We start from the raw sequence: 23,401 nt of genomic DNA on the forward strand, positions 1-23,401 counted from the left end.
AAATGTGATTCATAGGAAAATTGAGTACTAAGAATGTTATTCTCTAAAGATCAGTCTGATGCAATAAACTGAAAATTTTAAGCTATTTATGACATCAGCCCTACCAGAGAAGACTAACTTGTACATGAATTCAACGTTTTTCTTTGTATTATCCGATTTCAAAAACAGAAAAAGATTAATGACAGATAATCCTAGAAATTACTTCCATATTACTAAGAATAAGTCTCCTGTACTAGCAACCATCCTAACTGATGTTTTTGCCTCAATTCACTACCTTCACAATTGAATACTCTACATCCTTTACATAACTCTGATCACATCACCCACTAAACTACAATAAAGCTCTCATTCTGAGTCCTTAAAATTTCCAATGACTCTAGGCTGCCTGATAACTTAAGTCCAAATTTCTTAGCTTGCCATTTAAGACCTTCCATGAATGGTTTCCAATCACTAGTTTGATTCACCTCTATTCACACCTCCCTGAGTGCCCAGGGTCTCTCCTTGCCCTTTAACAGCCAGCTACAAGCTCAGTCAGGAATATCCGATCTAAGGCCCTTCTCCCATTAGCCAAGTCCACCTGGAGCCTCCATTCTTTTCCTTTTAGGTCCTTTGGACTAATAAAAAAAAAATCAAGAAAACATTGTAATGATATTACAGAGAGAATGGTAACCAATATTGTTTTAAGGAGGACTTTCATTCTGATTTTATAAATTTTCAAATGAACTATAAAAGACATAAGAAGACACTATTTGCATTCAAAGAAAGAATTGATAAATATGAATATAGATATGTATAAAATAATTATATATATGAAAAATACTTATTTGTGTCTAACAGCAGTCATCTCTAGGGGAGAAAAGAAAGAAAAAAGGAAAAATTTACATAGCTATTATATTTTTTAAAGGAATAGCAAGTTGTACATAATAGATTTGCATTTTCATGGACAATCATCATTTTTATTATACTATGTTTTGGAAATGCTAATTTTATTCCAGAAATTAAAAATAAAATAATTTTTTTAAAAGCTCATGCTCTTGCACTGGCTACCCTCCCCACTTAAAACTCCTTTTTTGTGTGTTTTCTTCCTCCAATATAATGTAAGTTCCTTTCTATATCCTAAAGAGATCAAAGAAACAAAAAAAGATCTGTATATATACAAAAATATTTAGAGCAGTTCTATTAGTTGGGGCAAAGAATTAGAAATGAAAAGGTGTGCATTAATGGGGGAATGGTTTAACTCATTTAATATATCAAAGTGATAGAATACTACTATGCCAAGACTAGGAACGAGAAGAAATAAAGCAATTTATACATTAATGATATCATTGCAGTCTCTGACCATCACAATGATCACCCCCACCAGAGAGGGCTTATGTTGAAGCACATCATATACACTCCAAATAGAGAGCTAATGGATTCTGAGGGCAGACTGAAGCATTTTGTTTTTGACATAGTTAATGTGAGGATTTGATTTGCCTGACTAAATATTTCGAACAGTTTTGTTTTCTTGCCTTCTCAATGTGTGGGAGAGGGAAACACTATAGGATATGAATTCAGAACTGATAAATTTAATTTTTAAAAATGTAAGCTTTTTATTTTTTTAAGGTTTTTGCAAAGCAATGGGGTTAAGTGGCTTGCCCAAGGCCACACAGCTAGGTAATTATTAAGTGTCTGAGGCCAGTATTGAACTCAGGTCCTCCTGACTCCAGGCCCGGTGCTCTATCCACTTAATAAATTCCTTCTTTCCTCTTCCAATGTCTACCCTATGTTCCATCTTAATTGTACTGATTATAATGGTTTGACCCTGAGGACTTGGGTTCAAATCACACTACTGTGTGACTGGGAAAGTCACAGGTAACATCTCTGAAAGTCAGTTGCATTATCTGCAAAATAGAGGTCTGGACTAGATCACTTCTGCCTTTCTAGGTCTGAGATCTTTGATTGTATCATTTATGTTCTTGAATAGCTCAAATGACAATTATTTTATCCCATCACAAATGAGTGTGATCATACCCTCCTCCAAATCTCAGAGTATCCTGTTAAATACTGAAACATAAAATGAAACATCTCTGCTTCTCTCTCTCTCTCTCTCTCTCTCTCTCTCTCTCTCTCTCCTTCCCTAAATATGTGTGTATATGGATATACACATACATGTGCTTATGTTTTTCTTATTTTTCTTACTAGATCTGAAGCTCCTTGAGGGGAGTGAAAAGGAAATCAGTATTGATTTCAGATAATTAATTTAACAGCACAGTCCATGCCTTACTCACTTAGATACCTGACAATGCTGTCTGAGCACAATGAGCTATCCATTTTTGTTGAATAAATGAATGACTACCCTGTTTAACAATGTCACCACAACTACCAGTCCTGTTGGCTCCCTGATCATTCTTTCATACTTAAAGACTAATGAGTGGATTAAGCTGTGAGATTTCTTACAGGGTCTTTTTCTCCCCTGCCCTTCTCCTTCCTCCATCCTCCTGCCCTACTGGACAAACAATTCTTAGCAAATGAACAAACATTTCACAGAATGTGGCTTATCTTATCCCCTTGCCATATGTCCATCAGGCAGCTGGGCCCCAAGGGGCCAAGTATGTTTTCATTTAAACATTTCTTTACTCCCCAATTCCCTGCTTTGAATTAGATTTCGCTCCTAGAATGTAAGACCACATTCTCAGCCAATGAGAATAAAGTTGGGCGGGGGGGGGGGGGGGCATTAGGAATCACATATATTCCTTCTGCTGCTTGTACCCATTGCCTCCCTCCACCATATGGATGTGGGGATGTGGAGCTGATGCCCACTTCCGATGGGAATCAAATAAAAATTTTTCTCTTTATACCTCAAGATATCTCCAAAATTTATTGAGTGGGGCACACACCACACATTAACATTGCCTCTGCCTCTTTTTCGTCGCCATCCCCCCCATCAGATCCAACACTGAGATGATATCATCTATAAACTATCTAGAAACTAAATGCTATAATTTAGGTAATCTAAGCAGCAACAAGGTATGGTGACTGTTTTAGACTTAGTCATTTAGACTATGGACATTAATCCTCTCTGACCCGCTACTCTAGAAAATGAAGGGTTGGTAAGAGAACAATTTACAGAAATATAGAGGAAAGTAATCTTGAAAGACTTTCAGAACTCTCATCAATACAATCGCCCATCATGACTTCAGAGAACTGGAGATGAATCATGGCCCTCATCCTGGCAAGAGAAGTAATGCAGTAGGACAGAATGAGACATAACATTTTCAGATACAGACAATATATTGATCTGTTTTACTTGACTACATTCAAGTGGAGGGAGGAGTTAATTTATAGTGACAGATTCACCAAACCAAAAAAAAAAAAGTGTCAAAAAACATTTTTAAGTACATTGAAGAAAAACAAGTTCTTTAAAAAAAAAAAAAAAAAGGCATTTTCCTTAATACCCAGTTAAATTTAATAGGGAGGCAGGTGGGTGGCTCACAGGGCCTAGAGTCAAGAAGAGAAGAGTCTGGATGACCCTGGGTAAATCACTTAACAATCTGGCCTTGGAAATAGCAAACCATTGCAGTATCTTTGCCAAGAAAAACCCTGGGGGGGGGGGGGGGTCACAAAGAGTGAGACAACCAAACAATACCAAAATGTAAAAGACAAACTGCATAACATAATCCCTTCTTTTGTATTTTAAATACTGGAATGTCTATCTTTATTGAAATGTTAAGCTTGTAATAAGTATAATAAATGAAAAGTTGAATTAGATGATTTTTAAAGTCCCTACCAGCTATAAACCTGCAATTCTAGGATTTTCTATGAACCTCCTCAATCAGATGTCATCCTCTTTTCTGTAATAAACTCCTTCCTCCCCTTTACCACAGTCTTCAGCCTCCTAATACACCATCCTAACCTTTCAGATACTCATAGTGACTACTCTTCCCAATAAATGACCTCATATCAGGATACTGGACACCTATTAAGGCTACAAAAAAAATGCTATATATCACTGAGAGAGTTCAATAAGGAATATTCTTTGTGACCACTGCTTTCTGGCACAGATACATAACCATGAAAGGTATGGGGAAATAATGAATTTAGAGTTAGGTCTGATTTCAAATCTCTTCTCTGAAACTTCTACTTAACCTCAGTAGGTTACTCCTCTAGACCTCAAGTCTAAAACTGAAAAGCTGAATGGGCTGGTTGAACTGTTTGGTCACTTCTAAGGTAAAAATCTAGTGATGTGTGATCATTGACCAGTCACACCATTTGAAGTTGTCTTTTCCTCATCTGTGAAATGATGCCAAGAGGCCCTGAATATCTCTGCCAGTTCTAAGATATATTATGGAAAGAACAACCACAAAACAATCTTAAGCATTTAGTCAACCAAAGTTATCATCAATCAATATTTATTGCTTACATGAAGCACTTTACAGTATATATTGGACTAGAGATCATCCCAGTTGAAATGAGATAGTCTGCTATAACAAAATGTTGGTTCAGTTATCTGCCACAATTCAGTATCACTCTGTCTTAGAATACTAGGGAAGCAAGGATTATTCTAAGGCTGAAAATTTCCAATCCCATCCCTCCTTCCCCCTCCCAAATGTTGGACATGACTCCCTTTTGTTACTCATACTGTTCTCTCTCACTGGAATGCCCTTTCCCCTTCATAACCAACTCCACATGTCAAAATCCTACCTGACTTTCAAGGCTCAACTCAAATGGCATTTTCATCATCATATTCCCTGAACATTCTGTCTCCCTCCCATCTAGATAAGATCTTGACCAAAGGCCAAATTCACATTACTAATCTCTCTCTCTCTCTCTCTCTCTCTCTCTCTCTCTCTCTCTCACCACTTCTGATGATCCATTCCACAATGATCCTTCCCCTATAAATACTTTTCCAGTTATCTATACCAGCCAATTATTCTCTAATTGTCTACCCATACAATTTAGCATTACCAGTAGATAAAGCTAGCCTTATTCTTAGGTGTATGCTTCATCTCTCTCTTAAGAGACAATACTGTGGGGCACCTAGGTGGCTCAGTGGATAGAACACCAACCCTGGAGTCAGGAGGACCTAAGTTCAAATCCAGCCTCAAACACTTAATTACCTAGCTGTATGACCTCAGACAAGTCACTGAATTCTGAATTCCCCCCCCCAAAAAAAGAAAGACAACCTCTAAGTTCCCTGAGGTCCGACAACATGTCCCTTTTCCTGATTCTAAACCTTAACACAAAGGCAGAGACAGTAACTGGTTAATTGAACTAACTCAACTTGTTTAATCCCCATTTTAGTGAAGCAAGAGCTAGAGATAATATATTTCTTCTTCAAAAATATCAGTTTGGAGATAGCTAAATAGAGCTCATGTATATCAATATATTATAGAGCAGAGAGAACAATTCAAGAAGAATTGATTTCAAATACCATCTCAGAAACTTACTAGTCGATGTGAATGTGATTCTGAGAAGTGACAAATTCTGAGCCTCAGTTTTCTCATCTGTAAAAACACCTCATATGATGATTCTGAGGATCAAATGAGAGAAAGAAGCACTTGCTACATAATGGGAGTTATTATAGCCTGCAAAATATAATATAGCCATTTATGCAGTGGATAGAATACCCAGTCTGGACTCATAGAGACCCAAGTTCGAATTTGGCCTCAGATATTTACTAGCTGTGTGGCCCTAGGCAAGTCACTTAACCTCTATTTACCTCAATTTCCTCATCTGTAAAATGGAAATAATATTAGCACCTACCTCTCAAAGCTGTTGTAAAGAACAAATGAGATAGTAATTGTAAAGTACTTTATCACAATGTCAGGCACATTTTTAAATGTTAGAAAAGAAATACATTATCAGTCCTTATGAGCACTTCAGTTTTAGCTCCAACATAATAAACTATATACAATGCCATATTTCTGATGGGAGAAAAAGCCAACATGTGAATCTTAGAAATGTAGATTTAGATGTTTTGGGTTTTTTGTACTAGATTTGTTATTTTAATGATAAAAGAGATATCAAACTCTCCCAAAGTGTAGCCCAAACAAGATTAAAACACAATTGAAAAATACTTAACAAAAAATAATTAAAAATACAATAAAACATTAGATACTATAAGAATTCCTAGCTATTATAATAGTAATATGTAGACTGACATGTGACCCATGGGGATCCCTATGTACAGCTTAATAATACCCATTTTCTATTTGAGTCATACAGAGACTCTGAGCACCCAGTCCATGTACACTGGAAGATATATGTTGCTCAGTCATACAAGATGTCAGTGGTTGAAGTTGAATCCAGGTCTTCTTGACTGAAAAATGACCTCTTTGTCCACTATGCCACAGCACATAAATATGAACAAATAAATAAATAAATAGATAGATAGATATATTTGGCTGCAAACTGATAAATTCACTTATAAAAAAGCATTCCTTTGGACAACAATCTTACATCATTCTGAAATATGGCTCAATGAATACAAATGAGATTAATGTCATTTTTAAAAACAATATTTCAACTGCTTTCAAAAAGGCATATCCCAGACATATCCCATTGACTAAATGTTTCAGGTTCATGTTCAACATATAAAATACTTAATGATTTCCAAGCACTAATATTATACTTAACCAAGTCATACAATAGTCATTACTAGATATATGTGATTCAGATATGTACTTTATTTAACATAGTAAAAAAAAGGATCAGAATCCAAAACTTACAATTTACCAAGAGCCTCTGGGGTCAATATTTCAGTAATTTTAAAGAGTCAGTCTTGAAGCCAGGAAATCCTCTTTCTGACACATACTGGCTATATGACCCCAACAAGTCACTTACACAACTGCCCAGGGTTCTAGACAACTCTCTAAGACTTAAAATAAATCAATCAACATTTATTAAACAACTACTTTAAGGCTAGCACTATACTAAGCATTGAGGATATCCGCCCCCCCCCACCAAAAAAGGCAAAAGACAGTCCCTATGTAATATAAGAGAGGAGACAACAGAAAATATAAAAACAAAATATATTTGTACAAAGGATAAATAAGCGAAGGCACTAATGTTAAGAAGTAGTAGGAATGACTTCCTGTAGAAGATGTAATTTTAGTGAAAACTTAAAAAGAAATCTAGGGAAGCCAATAGGCAGAGATGAGGAGGGAGAGCATTCCAGGCATGGGGAAAGACAGCCAGAGAAAATTTCTGGAACTGAGATGGACTTCTGTGCCATTCTGAACACTGAAGAGAAAAAAAATTTTCTCTATCCCAAAATTCTCTAAACCAATGAAATCTGTCCAGTCCAGTTCCCATTTCCTATGCATCTTAAACTATGAAGTTTACATTACCAGTCATTTCATACAGCTCCTTCCCCTTCAGGTTAAAGAATAGGGTCAAGCATTGTAAACTCTGTATTATCTGACCATGACCAAAACCTCCTAAAAAAATTATATTGTGTGAAGATATTATCTCCTTTTGAAGAATAGATATTTTTTAAATATCCAATAAATAAGCCCAATGTTGGAGAAAGGTGTATGTTTTAATACCAAAAATAAGCAAACATTATTGCCTGTTTGTCCTTCAATAGCAAAAGAATTTTAACTTAAGGCACTTAAGAAGCCAATCATAGTACTTTCCAGGAAATAATCTTTTAAAAAAAAGTTACAGTTCATTCTCCTACATTAGGAAGAGTCATTAGCCTCTTTTCTACAAGTCACTGATCTCCAGGGCAGTCTTCTGTCTTTTTACCTGTACTTACTATCTCATTTCCTCTACCCACTCACAGTTCTCAGGGAAAAGAGATAAACTTCATTTAATCTTCCAAAACACCCAATGAGGAGGTGGCAGAGCGAGGCCAGATGTGCATGCATGACGTTCTCCACCTTTACCGGCTCTCTCTCACTTCCTGTTAAACTAAGAAAATCAGGTCCACACAGGCAACACATGAATCATCCTGTCATAAAATGTTTTTGCAAGAAGGACCTTAGAGATCAGGGAGTCTTAGTCCAACCCTCCACAACCCTTCTTCCCAGACCTTCTTCTTAGGCCTTTAAAAAACTGTAACTGGAAAATCTCATTTCTTCTAGCAAAGATCATCCCATACATAAGGCAGGATGGGAAATCAACATTTCCAAGTATGACAAAGAGACACAGGAAATGAATCTGCCAAGCCAGAGCCAGTAACACTGATTAGAAAACCTTACTCTAATTACAAATGGGTTCCAAAAGGGGTTGCATTAAATTTCCACCCAAATCCCTCCAGATCTGACAAGAAGACACACAAATCTTCAAATATTTTCAATAAGAGTAACAACCCAAGAAGAAGATAGAAAGCAATAGCAAACAGCAAATCCCAGAATATTCAGAAATCATCTTACCTCATTTATCATATCAGAAAAAAAAATTAAGAAAAGGGAACTAAATTCTCTAAGTCCAAAATTTTAATAGTCATTTTTTAAATCAATTCCAACAAGAAAACCTTTCCAACATATATATACCAACTCCAAGTTTTATTAGTTTCAGAATCAAAAGCACCTAAAACTATAAGTTTCTCAGGAAAAGATCTTATAAGGTCACAGAATTCTACAATTGACCAAGTGAAGACAATTTGTTGTTTCTTGAAATGATAAAAGCCTTGGAAAAGTTTTGAACCAATACATTACACAATTTAAACTATTCCTGCTGTGTTAAAATAAAAAAAAAGTGTGATTTACCCTCTCAGAGGCAGTGTAAAGTATTCTTTAAAAACATTCCTCCTGTGTAGCATCAGAAAGATAGAAGCAAAGAAGTCCAATGTTTAACATATTAAATACCATTTGCTACCACCACCAACCGCCCACACTCCATCTTGACTGAAAAATAAAGACTCTTTTGACTCTCTTACCTCTCCCTCCCCTGCCAATCCTTCCCCAAGAGAAATAAACATAAAGCTCTCTAGCCCAATCAAAAACTCATGATTTAAAATGACCTTGTGAATATAGCCAATTGCTTAGTTTCTCAATGTCCCTGACTCCTTAATCTATACATTAAGGGCATGACTATTAAACTAATTCACAGTCTTGTTTCATGGAGGGAGTGCCCATAAATCTCTCTGATAACACAACATGATAAAGACATGTCAGGATTTGCTTCTATCATTCCCTTCCTAACGCTCAAAACATGCTTTCACTCACCTCTTTCATTGCTTATTCATGACTTCAAGTAACTGCAGCATAATGAACAAGAGGAAGAACATAGATTCTACCCACCCAGAACACCACAATCTAACCATTTATTTATACCACAGGGAAATGGAGATTTTTAAGAAAATCATGTGTTTTTTTTAATTTACAAGAAAGTTACCAATAATAATAATACATTCCCTACAATAGAAAAATAGAAAGAAGTACTCATATGAATAACTACAATGACAGGGTCCAAGATATCTCTTTATCCAAAGATAATGGCAAGGTCCAAAAAAAAAAAATGAGAAATGAATTCTGTAACTCATTTTTTCACATTGAAAATCAAATTCAGAACTGAAATATTAAAATTAATTTTCTAACCCAAAATTGTTTGCCCTGAGACTTTAAAAGCATCAATGTAGAAGATCTAAAGGAAAGAGTAACAAGGTTTCTCATACTCCACATGGTTTACTGATGTTGCCTAGTAAAAGTCTTGCAGAATCAAACTGTCTAGTAAGCTAGTAATGATATGTTACACAGCAATTCAGAATTTCATCCTTGATAAAAAAAGTTATATAATTCCTCCATTTAAAATAAGCTAATACATTACCAAGTTCCTAATTTTTTCTCCAGGATAAAGATTTTTCAGTTATAACCAGTTCTTTCCTAAGCCACCTTAAAGAAATTCCATTCAATTTAGCTAATACCATGAACTTTACAATGCAAAAAAGCATTTGACCTAGATAGTCAAAGAACTCCTTCCATGTATTTTTATCAAGAAAATAGTTTCTTCTTTCCAAAAATTGTAAAGTAATTTTATTTCCTATTTAACCTGAAGATTTTATGAATGTGTTTTCTTTGTTAATTTCTAATTAGGTCATTTTAAATGAAGTACCTATCTCAAAATGCATATGAATAAATACTTCATTATTGCAACATTTACTAGAAGTGATTTTTCCCTTTATTCAAATGACATGATTCAAGTGTATATTTGTAAAATGAGCCCTCAGAGACTGAATCGACATAATCTGCTCAAAGAAACTATGTTCCAATGAAATAATCTGATCATGCAGCCAGATTACTTTCTGATATCATAGTCCTCATCAGCCCATCCTGTGGGACTTGGGCTAATGAATGCAGTGACCCCATTCAAGTGGGGTGAGTCAGTCTATATATTTCAGTGAAGAAGCAGTTTGCCTATTCACAAACTTTGTACTAATCATCAAAAGAGTTAGTGATTGTATAATGGGAACCAAAAAACATGGCATATTTCCCAATTTCTTATTTCTTCTGAGTCCCAATTAAAATCTCATCTTTTGCAAGACCTTTCTGGCCTTTCCGGTCCTCAGTTAGTGCCCGCCCTCTGAGAAGATCTCAGAGATAGCAGATCTTCTAGTTAGGATGTATCTTGTTTGTAACACTGTAGTTAGTTTACTATCTCTCTCATTAGACTATGAGTTCCTTGAGGGTATCCACCAAGACTACATCAAATCAAAAACATCCTATTATCAAAGCCAGGATCGGTACAAGCAATTTTATCTCCACTATAAATAAAAATACACCTTTCTTAGCTTAAGTAGAGGACACCTAACTTCTCCACCTCAATCTTTCTAGTCTTCATTGTTCCTTACCATAAGGACCTAATGGGTTGCAAAATCCTAGAGAGATCTCCCTACCTTCCAAGTCCTTCTCTTTTCTCTAGGCATACTAATCTCCCCAGTGAACTACCACAATAGCCCCCCAATTGATCTCCCTACCTCTAGTCTCTCATTTTTCACAATCAATAACTCAATGATCAAGTGATTTTCCTAAAGCACAGATCTAATTATGTCATACATCATGGAGTAGGGAGTTTGAATCCTGCCTCACTAACTGGGTGACTCTAAGTGAGTTATTGAACCTCTCTCTCTCTGTCTCATTATCTTCATCCATAATACAATAAGATAAAAAAAACACCTAGTTATTCTGTCATCAAGCCTAAATACAGAACCATCTAAGAGTTCAGAAAGAACCCTTGAGCAAGTATCTTCACTTCTCTGAATTGAATTTACATATTGAGGGAGAAAAGAAAGAGACTAACCACTCAGTTTAACTGAAACAAAATCAAAATCCTTTGGTTACATAGTTCAGGTTCCAACATCCAAATAAACACTATTTTATGAGTGTTGCCCAAAATATATTAGTTATAAAATTATACACTACAGATTTGCCAAATGTAGTGAATACTAGAGCTGAGTCCTTGAGAATGTAAAAAGCAATTAACCACAGGTACATCAAGTAACTACAAACATTCAGGTACACAAGAAGAAATATACAATCCATCAACTGTACAGTTATGAAGTGCCAAAGAGTATTATAGTTTACTCATGAATTTCTCAAATCAAGAAACTTCAAATTCCAGCATGGTAATGGAATGAACATATTGACTCTAGAGTTAATATACTAAAATCCTGTCTCCCTTACTTACTTCCTATGTAACTTTGGTCAAGTTTCCTCATCTATAAAAGGAAAAGAGGGTGAGATATGATCATTTCTAATGTCTCTTTCAATTCTAATTTAGCATTCAAATAACAACTTCATCCATATGCTTTCTCTAAAAATCTAAAATCAACTCCCTTTAAATTAATAAGAATTCAAGTGAAAACTCCCAAGTAAAAGAGTTTTCAAAATTCAAAATAAAAAAAAAATTAAGCTTTGCCAAGTTGATCGGGCATGGCAATCTCCCAATAAAAATGAAATGATGAATTTATGCAAGAAATAAAAAAGTCATGGTAAATATCCTAGTATATAGTTTTTTCCTCCAATTTCAATTCAATAAAAACTTACTTAACTGTCCATCAAGTATGGGCCTCTTCGCAAAACAATAGGGATAACATGTAAAGTCTAAAGAGTCTGTGTTTACCCTACTCTTAAGTCTCATAGACACATACGGGATAGAAACAAACAAAAAAAATAACCTATACAAAACTTCTAAGAGGCACAAATTATTATGAAAGATCCAAATTTAAAAAAGGTGACAGAAAATAATTAGGACAGGTCTCATAAAGGAAGTGACTTCTGAGTTGAGTTACAAAGAATGAACCGGAATTCAACAGGTAAAGAAGGGAGAGAGGGCAATAAAGGTAGGCGTGTTCAGGGAACAGTGAGTAGTCTAGTTTGTCAAGAATAGATTCTGAGGAACAGGAATAGTTAGATAAACAACAAAACACAAACTGATGCCAAACTGTGGAAAATGGATGTCAGGCAAAGGATTTTGAGTAATTCCATAAGCAATGGAGATTACAATCACTAACCTTAATTTTAGTTTCTCATTTGAAATGAAAATTAAACCTAATTTAATGTATATCCTCTCTACCAAAGTTAGCTCTTGGAAAAAAAACTGGTTGTAAAACAGGCTCTGATCTGGGTAAAGGAAAATACCATTTTTCTGAATCACATGATAACCCTCTAGCTTCTTCTTACATAATGGCATCCTCCTTAGAAAAGGAGAGAAGAGAGACAAACTGCTTGGCCAAGAGTTCCTGATATCAGTGACTTCATAGATGGTGAACAGTTTGCCTTTATAGTGATAAAAAAGGAACTGTATTAATTTTAAAAAAATGTGAATTTACAAGAATGACTATTTATTAATGGGAGTAGGGGGATTAGAAGTAGAGAAAAATCAGAGACCCTCAACAATATCATAGATTCTTACTCATATGGCCTATCTATCCCAAAGGAAAAAGCTATGGTAAAATGGGTGGGCGTTGACAGGTGAGGAGATGGCAGGAAGATAGGATTTTTACTAATGGGAACATCAGGAATTCTTACAAAAATACTGCTTGTTTATAACCTTCTTTGTATTTACTATATCAAGTGTCACTTAATACCTTGAAACTCTCACTGCTTTCTTTACTCAAAAGAGACTATTTACTAACACACTAACTATTAAAAGGTCAAAGGCATTCCAAGAAATTTCACTAAGCTCAGTTTTCAAAAGCAAGCACACCAGCATGGTCTATACACTGTTTTCCCTCTTTCTATCCTGCTACTTCAGGAAATAAACTTTCTGCTACTTTTACAATTCCTGTTAGATTCCCCATAGGCTTCTCTCCCTTTCCTTACTCTGGACTAAAGAATCTACCTCCTTCCTAAAGTTAAGCTAACCTACTTGGCTTTGCAAGCCCACCCTGGGGCAGAATTCTACTGCAGGTGATTACCCACTACACCTAAATGCTGAAATAACTCTTCACATGCACACTTGGAAGCTAGCTCAGCACCAACCCCATCCCTATCCAAGTCTTGCTCTAGAAATAGTAATCAAATCTATACCATCATTGCTTCTGAAAAGGATATGGCAATGGACTGACTGCCTTATGGCTCCATTCATCACAGTGACACAAATTCCTTTCTTTGTTGCTCCCCACTGCGCACCCCCCACTAAAATGTGAGCTCCTAGAGGAAAAAGCTTGCCTCATTTTTGGATCACCCACCATGACAGAACAGCCAGGTGGCAAAGAGGAAAAAGTGCTGGGACTGACATAAGGAAAACTCATCTTCCTGAATTCAAATCCAGCCTTAGATACAGGCCATATGACCCTGAACAAGTCATTTAACCCTGATTGCCTGTTTCCTTTTCTGAAAACTAACTGGATGAGGAAAGGTAAATCACTCTAGTATCTTTGCAAAGAAAATCTCAAACAGATCACGAAGAATCACAAATGACTGAAAACAACACAACAATGTTAACCAGGACAATGTCTGGCACTTAATGCTTTTTCAGTTTCAAACATTCATTTGGGGGGGGGGGGGGAGAAGATAAATAAAAACTTATTAACAGGGATGCCTTGATCAGTCTATTCTACAAGTAAAACCTAATACCTGCCAAAGTCTATCGTTTACTATCAAATCAATTTTAATGAGCATTCATTAAGTGCCTATTACATGGAGATTACTGTACTAGGAAATGAGGGAGAAATACAAGGATTCACCAGAGAAGCAGTCTCTGATTCGATGGAGTTCATCAACTTTTAGAGCACAATTTAATTATTAGGAGTGGAATCGGTCTTGCCTCAATTCTTTAGGTCCCCAGCCCCCAGCATGGTTCAATGGAAAAACCACTGGCTCTGAATCCAGAGAACCAGGGTTCAAACCTTGGTTCTGATGCTTACATCTATATGACCTTAATTAAGTATGTTATTTTATCTCCCTGGGTCTCAATTTCCTAAGAGAAAAATTGGGCTAGATGGATTCTAAATTCCTTACAGCTCTAATTCTATAATTCTTTCTTTGTCCTCCAATTTTCCCCTTCCTTTTCACTTTTACTTGTTTCCTATTTCTCTCTTAATCCCTCCTTCCCAGCCTCCCAAATCACATGAATAATGTGGTTAGTTTTTTTTCAGAAAGTTTCACTCATTCTTGTTCACCCCTAGCCCTTTGCCCCTAGTTCACAATTGTAGATAAATCCATCATCTTCCTAAGGATAAATGAATTTACTAAACTAATAAAACCAGAATATACAAATCATTTTTCATTTGAGGAAGAGAAGTAAAAAATTTTAAACTAATCAGCTTTGGGAAAACAAAGGCACAATTCAGAAAGATTTGAGATTGAGCTATTATTTTTTAACTCAGTAAGGATGATGCAAAAGTGGGGAAGGGAATCTTTTAACTTTATGGGTCAGGTGTCAAGTTGCCAGGATAATAACTACATAGGGGACAGTTATAGTACCTCGAGGATCAAGGACATCTACAATAAATGAAGCATAGTACAACAAGCCATGTGCCCTGACTTCCCAATTCACACAACAGCTGAAAGGAGAATCAGTTGTTTTAACACACACAATGGAGAGACAGTGTTCCCAAACCCTATACTCCTGGACCTACTGATGGGATAATCAACTTATTCAATGAAGAGCAGGGCTTGACAAATCACAGATGCCAAGTAACCATGGCAGTTAGCACTTTCACCACCTCACCCAAAACTAGCTTCACATCAACTTGAAGATGAGTCCAAGACAACAGATTGGGAACATCCAGACTAAAGATTCTTCAGTCTTCTTTTCACCTGACTCGATTATTCAAATTCTGCTCAGGACAGAGGAGATAAAGCCTTTGAAGGAAGGAAGGGAGGGAGGAGAGGCCCAAAGCCACAAGACTTTCACATCCTCTATACACAAACCTCGAAGCACCAAGATCAGATGCAGAGAGCCTTCATCATTGATCTCATACAAGAGAATTCTTCTATAATAGATTTTTGATGAAATCAATCTGGGCCTTGATCAAAGGTTGGGAACTAATACATATGTTTTCCTCCCTGCACAAACTAAAAAACAAACAAAAAAACAATAAACCAACCTTCTATTTCCAAAATTTCAGGTAGAGCTCTAGTTTGAAAAACATATTTCTCAAGCCCAGCCACAGGTGGTATGGTGATTAAGAGTGCTAGATTTGGAGTTAGAGTTACAGGTTCAAAACCTACTCAACTCTCTGAGTGACTATTTAAAATGAAGAGATTAGACTAATGATCTTAATGGAGTAGATGTACTTCCTTTCCATCTGTCAATCTAAAATCCACTGACATGCACAGATAAGAGTTTTGTTGATCCCTTTATTATCAAATCAATCCCTATTACAAATAGGAAAAGCATACATTTATCTAGCATGTGTGTATTTATTTACCCTCAATTTTCATTTAACTATGAAAACATTAGTGAGGATAGTTGGTTCAAAAGAGAGCCTATTTTGTTATTGTCATCCAGTCATTTCAATGTGTTCAATTCTATGTGATGCTATTGGGAATTTCCTTGGCAAAGATAACACAGTAGTTTGCCATTTCTTTCTCCAGCCCATTTTACAGAAGAAAAGCAAACAGAGTAAAGTGATCTGCCTAGTGTCAGGTAGCTAGTAAGTGTATGAGGTCAGATTGAAGTAAAGAAAAGGAGTCTTCCTGTCTCCAGGACCTGACTATCCACTGGGCCACCTAGCTGCCCCCAAAACTACAAAACAGCAAAGAAATTTGGTAGGAAAAGAATTTAATGCCAGTCATTCCACTGATGCCTCAAGGTTTTATGATAATAATTTATAATCTTACTATAGGGATGTTATTTTAGAATAGTTTCACAATAACATCATTTTCAGGGGTACAAAGTAAAACTTGTTAATTTGGGCTAATATTGAGCATAAAGGAATTTAAATTACTTAAAGTCTAAATTAGAAAATCACTTAACAGAAATTACCTTCAATTGAGTACTTATAACTAGTGCTATTAGTAAAACTTCACAGTAAGAGTAACAAAGACTGTTTATCATTAATAGAATCCCTTTGTGCACAAAATTCACTTTAAAACTTTTCAAATATATTTGACAATTTACCAGAAATCTTATTTGCATTAACTTGTATATCTTTTTATAGCTTAAAAGCTATAAGTCATTACGGATTTGCAAAAAACAATGGGGGGGGCACTAGGTGGCATAGTGGATAAAGCACTGGCCCTGGAGTCAGGAGGCTCTGAGTTCAAATGCAGCCTCAGACACTTAAGAATTGTCTAGCTGTGTGACCTTGGGCAAGTCACTTAACCCCATTAACTTAAATTAATAATAATAATAATTTTTTTAAAAACCTTAGGAATCCTAGCCAAAAAAGAAATAAAAGTCCTATAATAAAGGAATAGCTAAGTAAATTGTGCTATGTTAAAACAAATTAATACTTCAAAACTAGTTTTAATTGACATATAGAAAGTGTAAAGTTTGGGGGTTTGGGAAATGGGGAAAAGGGAAGAAGAGAAGAAATAAAGGAAAGATAAATGTAGCAAGTATGTACATCTTAAGTTAAAAAAAGTACATTAACAAAGCACAGAGATTTTATTTAGAATGTCATTTTCTCCTTTTTTTAATCTTCCAATCTTAAAAAATAGGAAATTTGGAGTAGCTAGAATAGATTTTTATCCAATTGCAAACCAAATGGCAATCATATCACCTTGCATCTATATATTGCTTTTAAGTCACATAAAGTTTTCTAAAGTTCAAAATGACCAAAACAATAGAAGGGAACACATGGCTATTGGAGTTTTCTCCTTACACAGTCATTCAGAAGGACCCATGTTTAAGAACAAGTCCACACATGTCACTATAGTGAAGATCAGCTGATATGACCTGCTGGAGAAGCATTCTGCAATCATTTCCTTTAGAGAACATTCTGTGTTATAAAAACAATAACACAGAAAGGATATTCAAACAACTGAAGGAAGAAAGAAAATAACATTCGAAGAATTTCACACAGGATCCCACATATTTTCAACTGCTCAAGTCCAAATTTTAAAAAACAATTTTTAAAAGTCTGAGTTTATAGAGTATTTTCTAAGGAATCTAAATGCTTCATTAATCCGTTAGGAAAAGGGAAGTAGGCAGATGTCATTCCCATTTAATTGTCTGGAAAAGTAAATTTCCAGATTATATCAGAAGTCAATGGCAGTCAGGAATAACTTCTACACCTCAACTCCTAATATCCTTAACAATAATAAAATTCACTTTCATATCTGTATCTCAATTATTTTGTAGCTTGCGTGTGTCAAATTTTCAATTTCTGTTTGACTTCCCCAATCACACCAAGTTTCTAGACCTTCTACATCTATCAACCAGTATATGCTTTGGAAATACACAAGAATGGTCATTAAGAATCTTAAGAACCCCTAAGGAAAAAAATACAAATGGTCAGATAAGCCTAATGTGGGGAGGAGTATGGGGATATACCAAATGAATACTAACAACATCTAAACAGGAGCTAGAGCTTTTAAATTTCCTGTTTTGGATTTTCACATCATTGCCCTCCCCACTGGTGCCAAGGAAAGGAAGTGACTTTCTCAAACATATAGTACTAGTATAAGTAAGAGGCACAAGCACACACACACACACACAAAATTTAGTCACCAACTAGTCTTTTTGTACACATGCTTCTTAAATATCTCTTCTATGAAAACAGCTGTAAATTCAAGGAATTTTACTATAAGCTTACAGGATAAAATACATTCATTTGTACACATATATAGATACATACATATATATTCAATATGGAATGGTAAAGAGAAATGTCTTCAAACAAGGCTATAGATATATAGATAGGTATAGGTATAGGTATAGGTATAGGTATAGGTATAGGTATAGGTATAGGTATAGGTATAGATTAGAAAGATAGAGAGAGAGAGAGAGAGAGAGAGAGAGAGAGAGAGATCACTCAACAGATTGCTCTAGTTGCAAAAAGTATCAAAAGTTATAGATAGGAGATTTTCAGTGGCACAGAGGCCTCCCAGGAGAAGATGCAGGTCAGTACATTCTCTGCAAATTATAATTTCAATAAAGTTGTCCAATACACTGAGAAGTGGCTTGCCCAGGATCACACAGTTTGTACCAGTCCAGAATCAGAACTGAAAATAAAAGTTCTAAGTAACACAAGGTGACACATATTCCACATGAAAAATTCTGCACACTCCCAGCAGGATTTTTAGCAACCACCAAATGTTGAAGCTACAATAATCAATTATCAAACTGAAGTATACTGGACTTGGAAGTCAGAAAGACCCACATTCAAATTTAGCCTTAGAAACTTACTATCTATCTGACCCTGAATAACTATCCCAAACAAGAGATTAACACTGTAAAGGGTTGGCACAGTTCACAGTTCCTTTATTTATTAAACTTATGTCACCAAATAACAATAAAAATCCGTAAGAAATGGAGTGAACATACACTGATAGTGGACTCAGAAATAAATTTGAAAATTATTTTAAGAAAATGTACATTGAAAATATGAGCTTTCCTCATAGGAGGCATAATAACATCATGATCCAAGTCTCTATGCCAGTATCATTAGCTTCTAAATTGTATGCCATATCTACATAATTACCTAGAATTGCTTATATTTTGCATGGTTAGCAATAGTCCTTCAACCTAAATAAAGACCTGAGCCCCAAAATTCCAAATACTGCCCAAAGGTAAATATTCATCCAATTTGATTCAAAATCAAAAAGGATCTAGGAGATGAGAAGAGAGAGAGAGAGAGAAGTTAGGAATCCAGAAGACAAAAGAATACAAATCACTTGCAGACTCGAGTTTTAATAATAATAAATCTGTCTAAACTATTTCTATTGGTTGCAATAAAAGGTCCCATTCTCCACCACCCTGCTGATTTCAACAAGTTATCTTCCTTTTGTACACCCACATGACCTGCCTCTAGTTCATGTTAATCTACTCTTTCACTGAGCTATATTTTAAAAGCAGGCTGATGCAAAAATCCTTTTTCAGAAGAAATAAGCTTCCATAGGGCCCACACTCCCCAACCTAAGTCTCTTAAAAGAAAAAACAAACTGAATTGGATAAGCAGATGATCAACAAATTTTTGCAAAATCATCTTTACGTATCCATTCACAATTTAAAATTTGATCTGAAAAAATGGGTTAGAGTGAGCGCTCACTCTATAGTTACCATTCTGTTGGTCATAAGGGCAGTTCATTTAAGTTAGTTATTTGAGTCTTCAGAAAAAGCTACCACACAGTAGAAAGAACATTTTCCCAAGGCTTCTAAATTGAATTAGGCAAATTTGTTTCTAGATGGAAAGCAGATTACAACAGTCAACAGTGTTCCCAATTCCCCTACCCAGATCTAGATAAGTTAGCACAACAAAATACATGCTAATTCATTCATGAGACCATCCACAAACATCCATTAATATTTTAACTGAAATCACAGTACTGAAGGAGGAGCAAAGAAACATATATAGAAACATATATAGATATCTATCTACCTAGATAGATTGACAGATGTAAATATAGAGAAGAAGAAATGATTGGTCACTGGGAAATGAGGGGGTTGGCATAAAGAAATCCCTAAGACTCACTTCCACCTATTCTAGACTTTTAAGGTTATAAATATCTAAGCTACCTTTTAATTAAGACAGAGTAATGTATATGGTGGCAATTCTAAACTTTTGTATTTTTCAGTACAAAAGCTAAAGTTTCAATATTTTTATCTAAAACTATTCCTGTACCTTTTCAAATATATGTTAGAAGAAAATAGTCATATAACTTATATAACTTTTTTTTTTTCACAAGAATGGTCATATAGTGATTAAAAAGGAGAACTTAACCTTTTGCTTTAAGTTTTCAAAGCTTTGTTCCTACTTCTCATGTTGTATAATTTAATAGAGAGAGCACTGCTCTTGGATTTAGAAGATCTGGGTAGAAATCCCTACTCTCAGACTTACTGTGTGAGACTTAACATCTGTGACCTTTAATCATCTGTGAAATGGGAGGGGGGGGGGAGAGGAGAGTTGAACTGGATAGCCTTTAAGTTCCTTCTGGTTCAAGGTCTATGATCCTATAACAATACTTGCATTAGCTAACAGAACTATGTTAGCAAGAATTAGCAAATCTTAAAATGCTACATAAAATAAGCTATTATTTCCTATAGCTTCTTCTTTAAGACCAAGTATTAAGACCACATTAAAACGTACAATGATAACTGTTAAGTCACACCAAGTAGCTGCTACTCATTGCAGAGTCATGCAGTCTCAAGACCTGTCTGTTCCATTCACTGTTCATTTGGAAAAAAAAAAGTTAAGACTTGGGATAAGTGTGAAACAAGGGCATCCTTTTCGCTTCTCACTCTCCCTGATTTGTTTTAATTGTGCACTTGTCAAACAGGTTATTCCTGGAATTCTGATTTTATAATGTTCAAACCATAATCCTTCCTGTTCTTGTTGCCTCAATTTTCTGGACCCGGGCCCCTGTCCCTCCACCCCAATCAAGGTATATACATCAGTCAATACAGTGTTTGATGCTGTTACAAAGCAGCATCAGTTAATACCAAACTGCACCTTGAGCACTTGGGAGAGAATCAAACATGGAAACAGAATGACAATTTCAAGAAGGCCAAGGCAGCGCTTTAAAATGAACATAAGCAATGGCTGCCTATTAAAACATTCCTGAATTTTAATTAACCTACACAACTCAACTGAGTAGGTCTTTTAAAAAAATTAAATTGTCTTATGCAAACATTTTTCTTCTTTCTGTCCCCCCACTATAGTTTATTTCCCTAACTGAAAGTCAGGAAATGAGGTCCTTTAAGGCCAATATGACTATAAACCTGTTATTTGGGGAGTTAGGGGGTGGAAAAAAAAACTACTGCAAAAAACCTTCTAAACTTTACTTGACCAACTGGTCTACTTAGCTATGTACACTCCTCCTGCCCTCCCCCCAAATGTCATGGTAAACAAAGGGGTTCAGACACCAACCAACCTTATAGACTTGTCCATAAGTGCCATTGCCAACTACTTCCACCAGCTCAAAAATCCCAGCAGGATCCTGGAGAGGAAAGAAGGGAGGGTTTGTTTTTTTGAGGGGGTTTGGTTTTTTTTTTAGGGGGGTGGAGTTGAAAGATGAGAAGGCATACAAAAGAAGTTAGTTTTGCCTTTAACGCAAAGGAATAAAGAAGTTGTTTTAAGTCAGTGTGTGTGGAGGAGCCGGGGGTTAGGGAATGGGTCAAAGGGAAGAGTGGGAGTGGGGGGAGTTTTGTAAAAAAACAACAACAATTACACACACACATACACACACACACACACACACAGACACAGACAACGGTGTCTGAAGCCTGGAGGATGTTGGGTGCAGCTGTTGCGCCCTAATTTTTCCACGCACATGCCAATACATGCAAACAAAGGAAAAGCATCAGCCCAGCAGCCTCCAACTCTTCCCCCTACCCCACCCCCACCCCCCACCCCCGCCCGGGCAGCACCACCCAGAGCGGGGCAGGAAGGGAGGCAGCGCGGTACCCAGGGGAGACCGGCAGAGGCAGGCGATGCCTCCCCGGTGTACCCCCACCCCATCCCCCCAACCCCAGAAACACGCACAGGGCTGGACCCACGAGGGCAGGCTAACTGGGGGAGGGGGGGAGGGTGCAGAAGGGCATGGGCGGGGGTGGGGGGTGGGGGGAAGTGGGGCTGGAAGCTGGAGGATTGGGATTGGGGGTGGGGGGAAGGATTCATTGTGGCTTGCACTCACCCGCAAAGAGGAGAGGTCTATGTCTACCAGACTTTTTGCAGGAGAGTCGTTCGCCATCTTCTCTTTTTGCAAAAATATATATTTATATAATTTTTAATTCAGTTTGAATTTTTTGAAAAGTGAATTGTGGGTTGCAGCGGCTCCTCACGCGGCGCCGAGCCCGGCCAGGCTGAGCCTGCTGCTCATCGGGACCGCCGGCTGCTCGCTCCCCCAGCGGCTCCGGTCACCCCCGGGGCGGGCGGCGAGGCTGGGCGTCCGCGCGGGGGACGCGAGGAGGGCGGCGCGGGGGCCGGGGCCGGCGAGCCTGGAGCGCGAGCGCCCAAGCGGGTCACACCATGTTGAGGTGGCAGCGCCGGCCGCCGGGCTCTCCCCCCGCCCGGGCTCAAGCCTCAGCCTCCTCCACGCCCAGGGGCCGCGCTTGCATTGGCACCCACACCCCCCCTCTCCTCCCCCCAGAAACGGGCGAGGAAGGTGGCGGCTGGGGGCGAGGCGGCAGCTGGGGCCTCCGGGAAGGCTCCGGCAGGGGGAAGGGTCGCCCCGGACCGCTCCCCTCCTCTCCTCCGGCCGCCGCCGCCGCCGCCTTGGCGAGGCGAGGCGAAGCGGGGCTCAGGGGCACGCCGATGCCCCCCTCTCGGCGCTAGTCGGCCGGCAGCGGGCACGGGGGCTGCGGCTGCCGCTGCTCCGGCTCCTGCCCCCGTAGCATGGGAGGGCACGGCACAGATCCGCCCGGGCCGAGGTCGGAGCTGCAGCGCTGGGAGAGTTCGGGACTGAGTGAGCCAGACAAAGATAACCGGGAGGAGGAGGAGACAGAGGAGGAGGAGGAGGAGGAGGAGGAGAGAAGGGATACAAAAAAATAGATTATGAGAAGAGAGAGAGAGAGAAAACAGCTCCCCCTTTCCTTCTCCAACAGGAAAAGCCAGCGGAAACGCGCACACATTCACACACACACAGACACACACCCCAGAGCCCTTCTGGGTAAACTAGAAGGGGAAAAAATCCTAACCAGTCCCCTTTCTCAGCCTGGGCTTCGGAGTCGCTACTTGAACGGATGTATCAATATTCAACAGGGGTGTGGCGGAGAACAATAGATACTTAGTAACTCCCCGGCGGCCCGGCATTCCCGGCCTTTCCTCAGCCAGCCTGGGAGGGAGTTCTGAATTTTGTTGTTTGGTTTTTTTTTGGGGGGGGGTTGTTGTTTTAGACCCCCCCAAAAAAAAGAAAAAGAA

General features: G+C 37.6%; 1 protein-coding gene across 19 annotated transcripts in view; it reads right to left on the reverse strand.

Moving 5' to 3' along the window:
• The window catches only part of MAP4K4 (mitogen-activated protein kinase kinase kinase kinase 4), a 277,338-nt gene extending 254,191 nt beyond the window's left edge, over window positions 1–23,147 (reverse strand). For 5 of the 19 annotated variants that reach the window (XM_074192240.1, XM_074192234.1, XM_074192249.1 and 2 more), the window contains exons 1-2: window positions 22,176–23,145; window positions 21,414–21,479 (exon numbers count right to left, since the gene is read on the reverse strand). In XM_074192240.1, the coding sequence (XP_074048341.1) occupies window positions 21,414–21,479; window positions 22,176–22,232 (123 nt within the window). In that variant the 5' untranslated portion in view covers window positions 22,233–23,145. Of the gene's footprint in view, window positions 1–21,413; window positions 21,480–22,175 lie in introns of all 19 variants that reach the window. The other 14 variants (XM_074192250.1, XM_074192251.1, XM_074192236.1 and 11 more) reach the window with 5 other exon arrangements.
• Between the last annotated feature and the right edge of the window lie 254 nt (window positions 23,148–23,401).

The sequence above is a fragment of the Macrotis lagotis genome, chromosome 6 (genome assembly GCF_037893015.1).
Source record: "Macrotis lagotis isolate mMagLag1 chromosome 6, bilby.v1.9.chrom.fasta, whole genome shotgun sequence".
Lineage (NCBI taxonomy): Eukaryota > Metazoa > Chordata > Mammalia > Peramelemorphia > Peramelidae > Macrotis > Macrotis lagotis.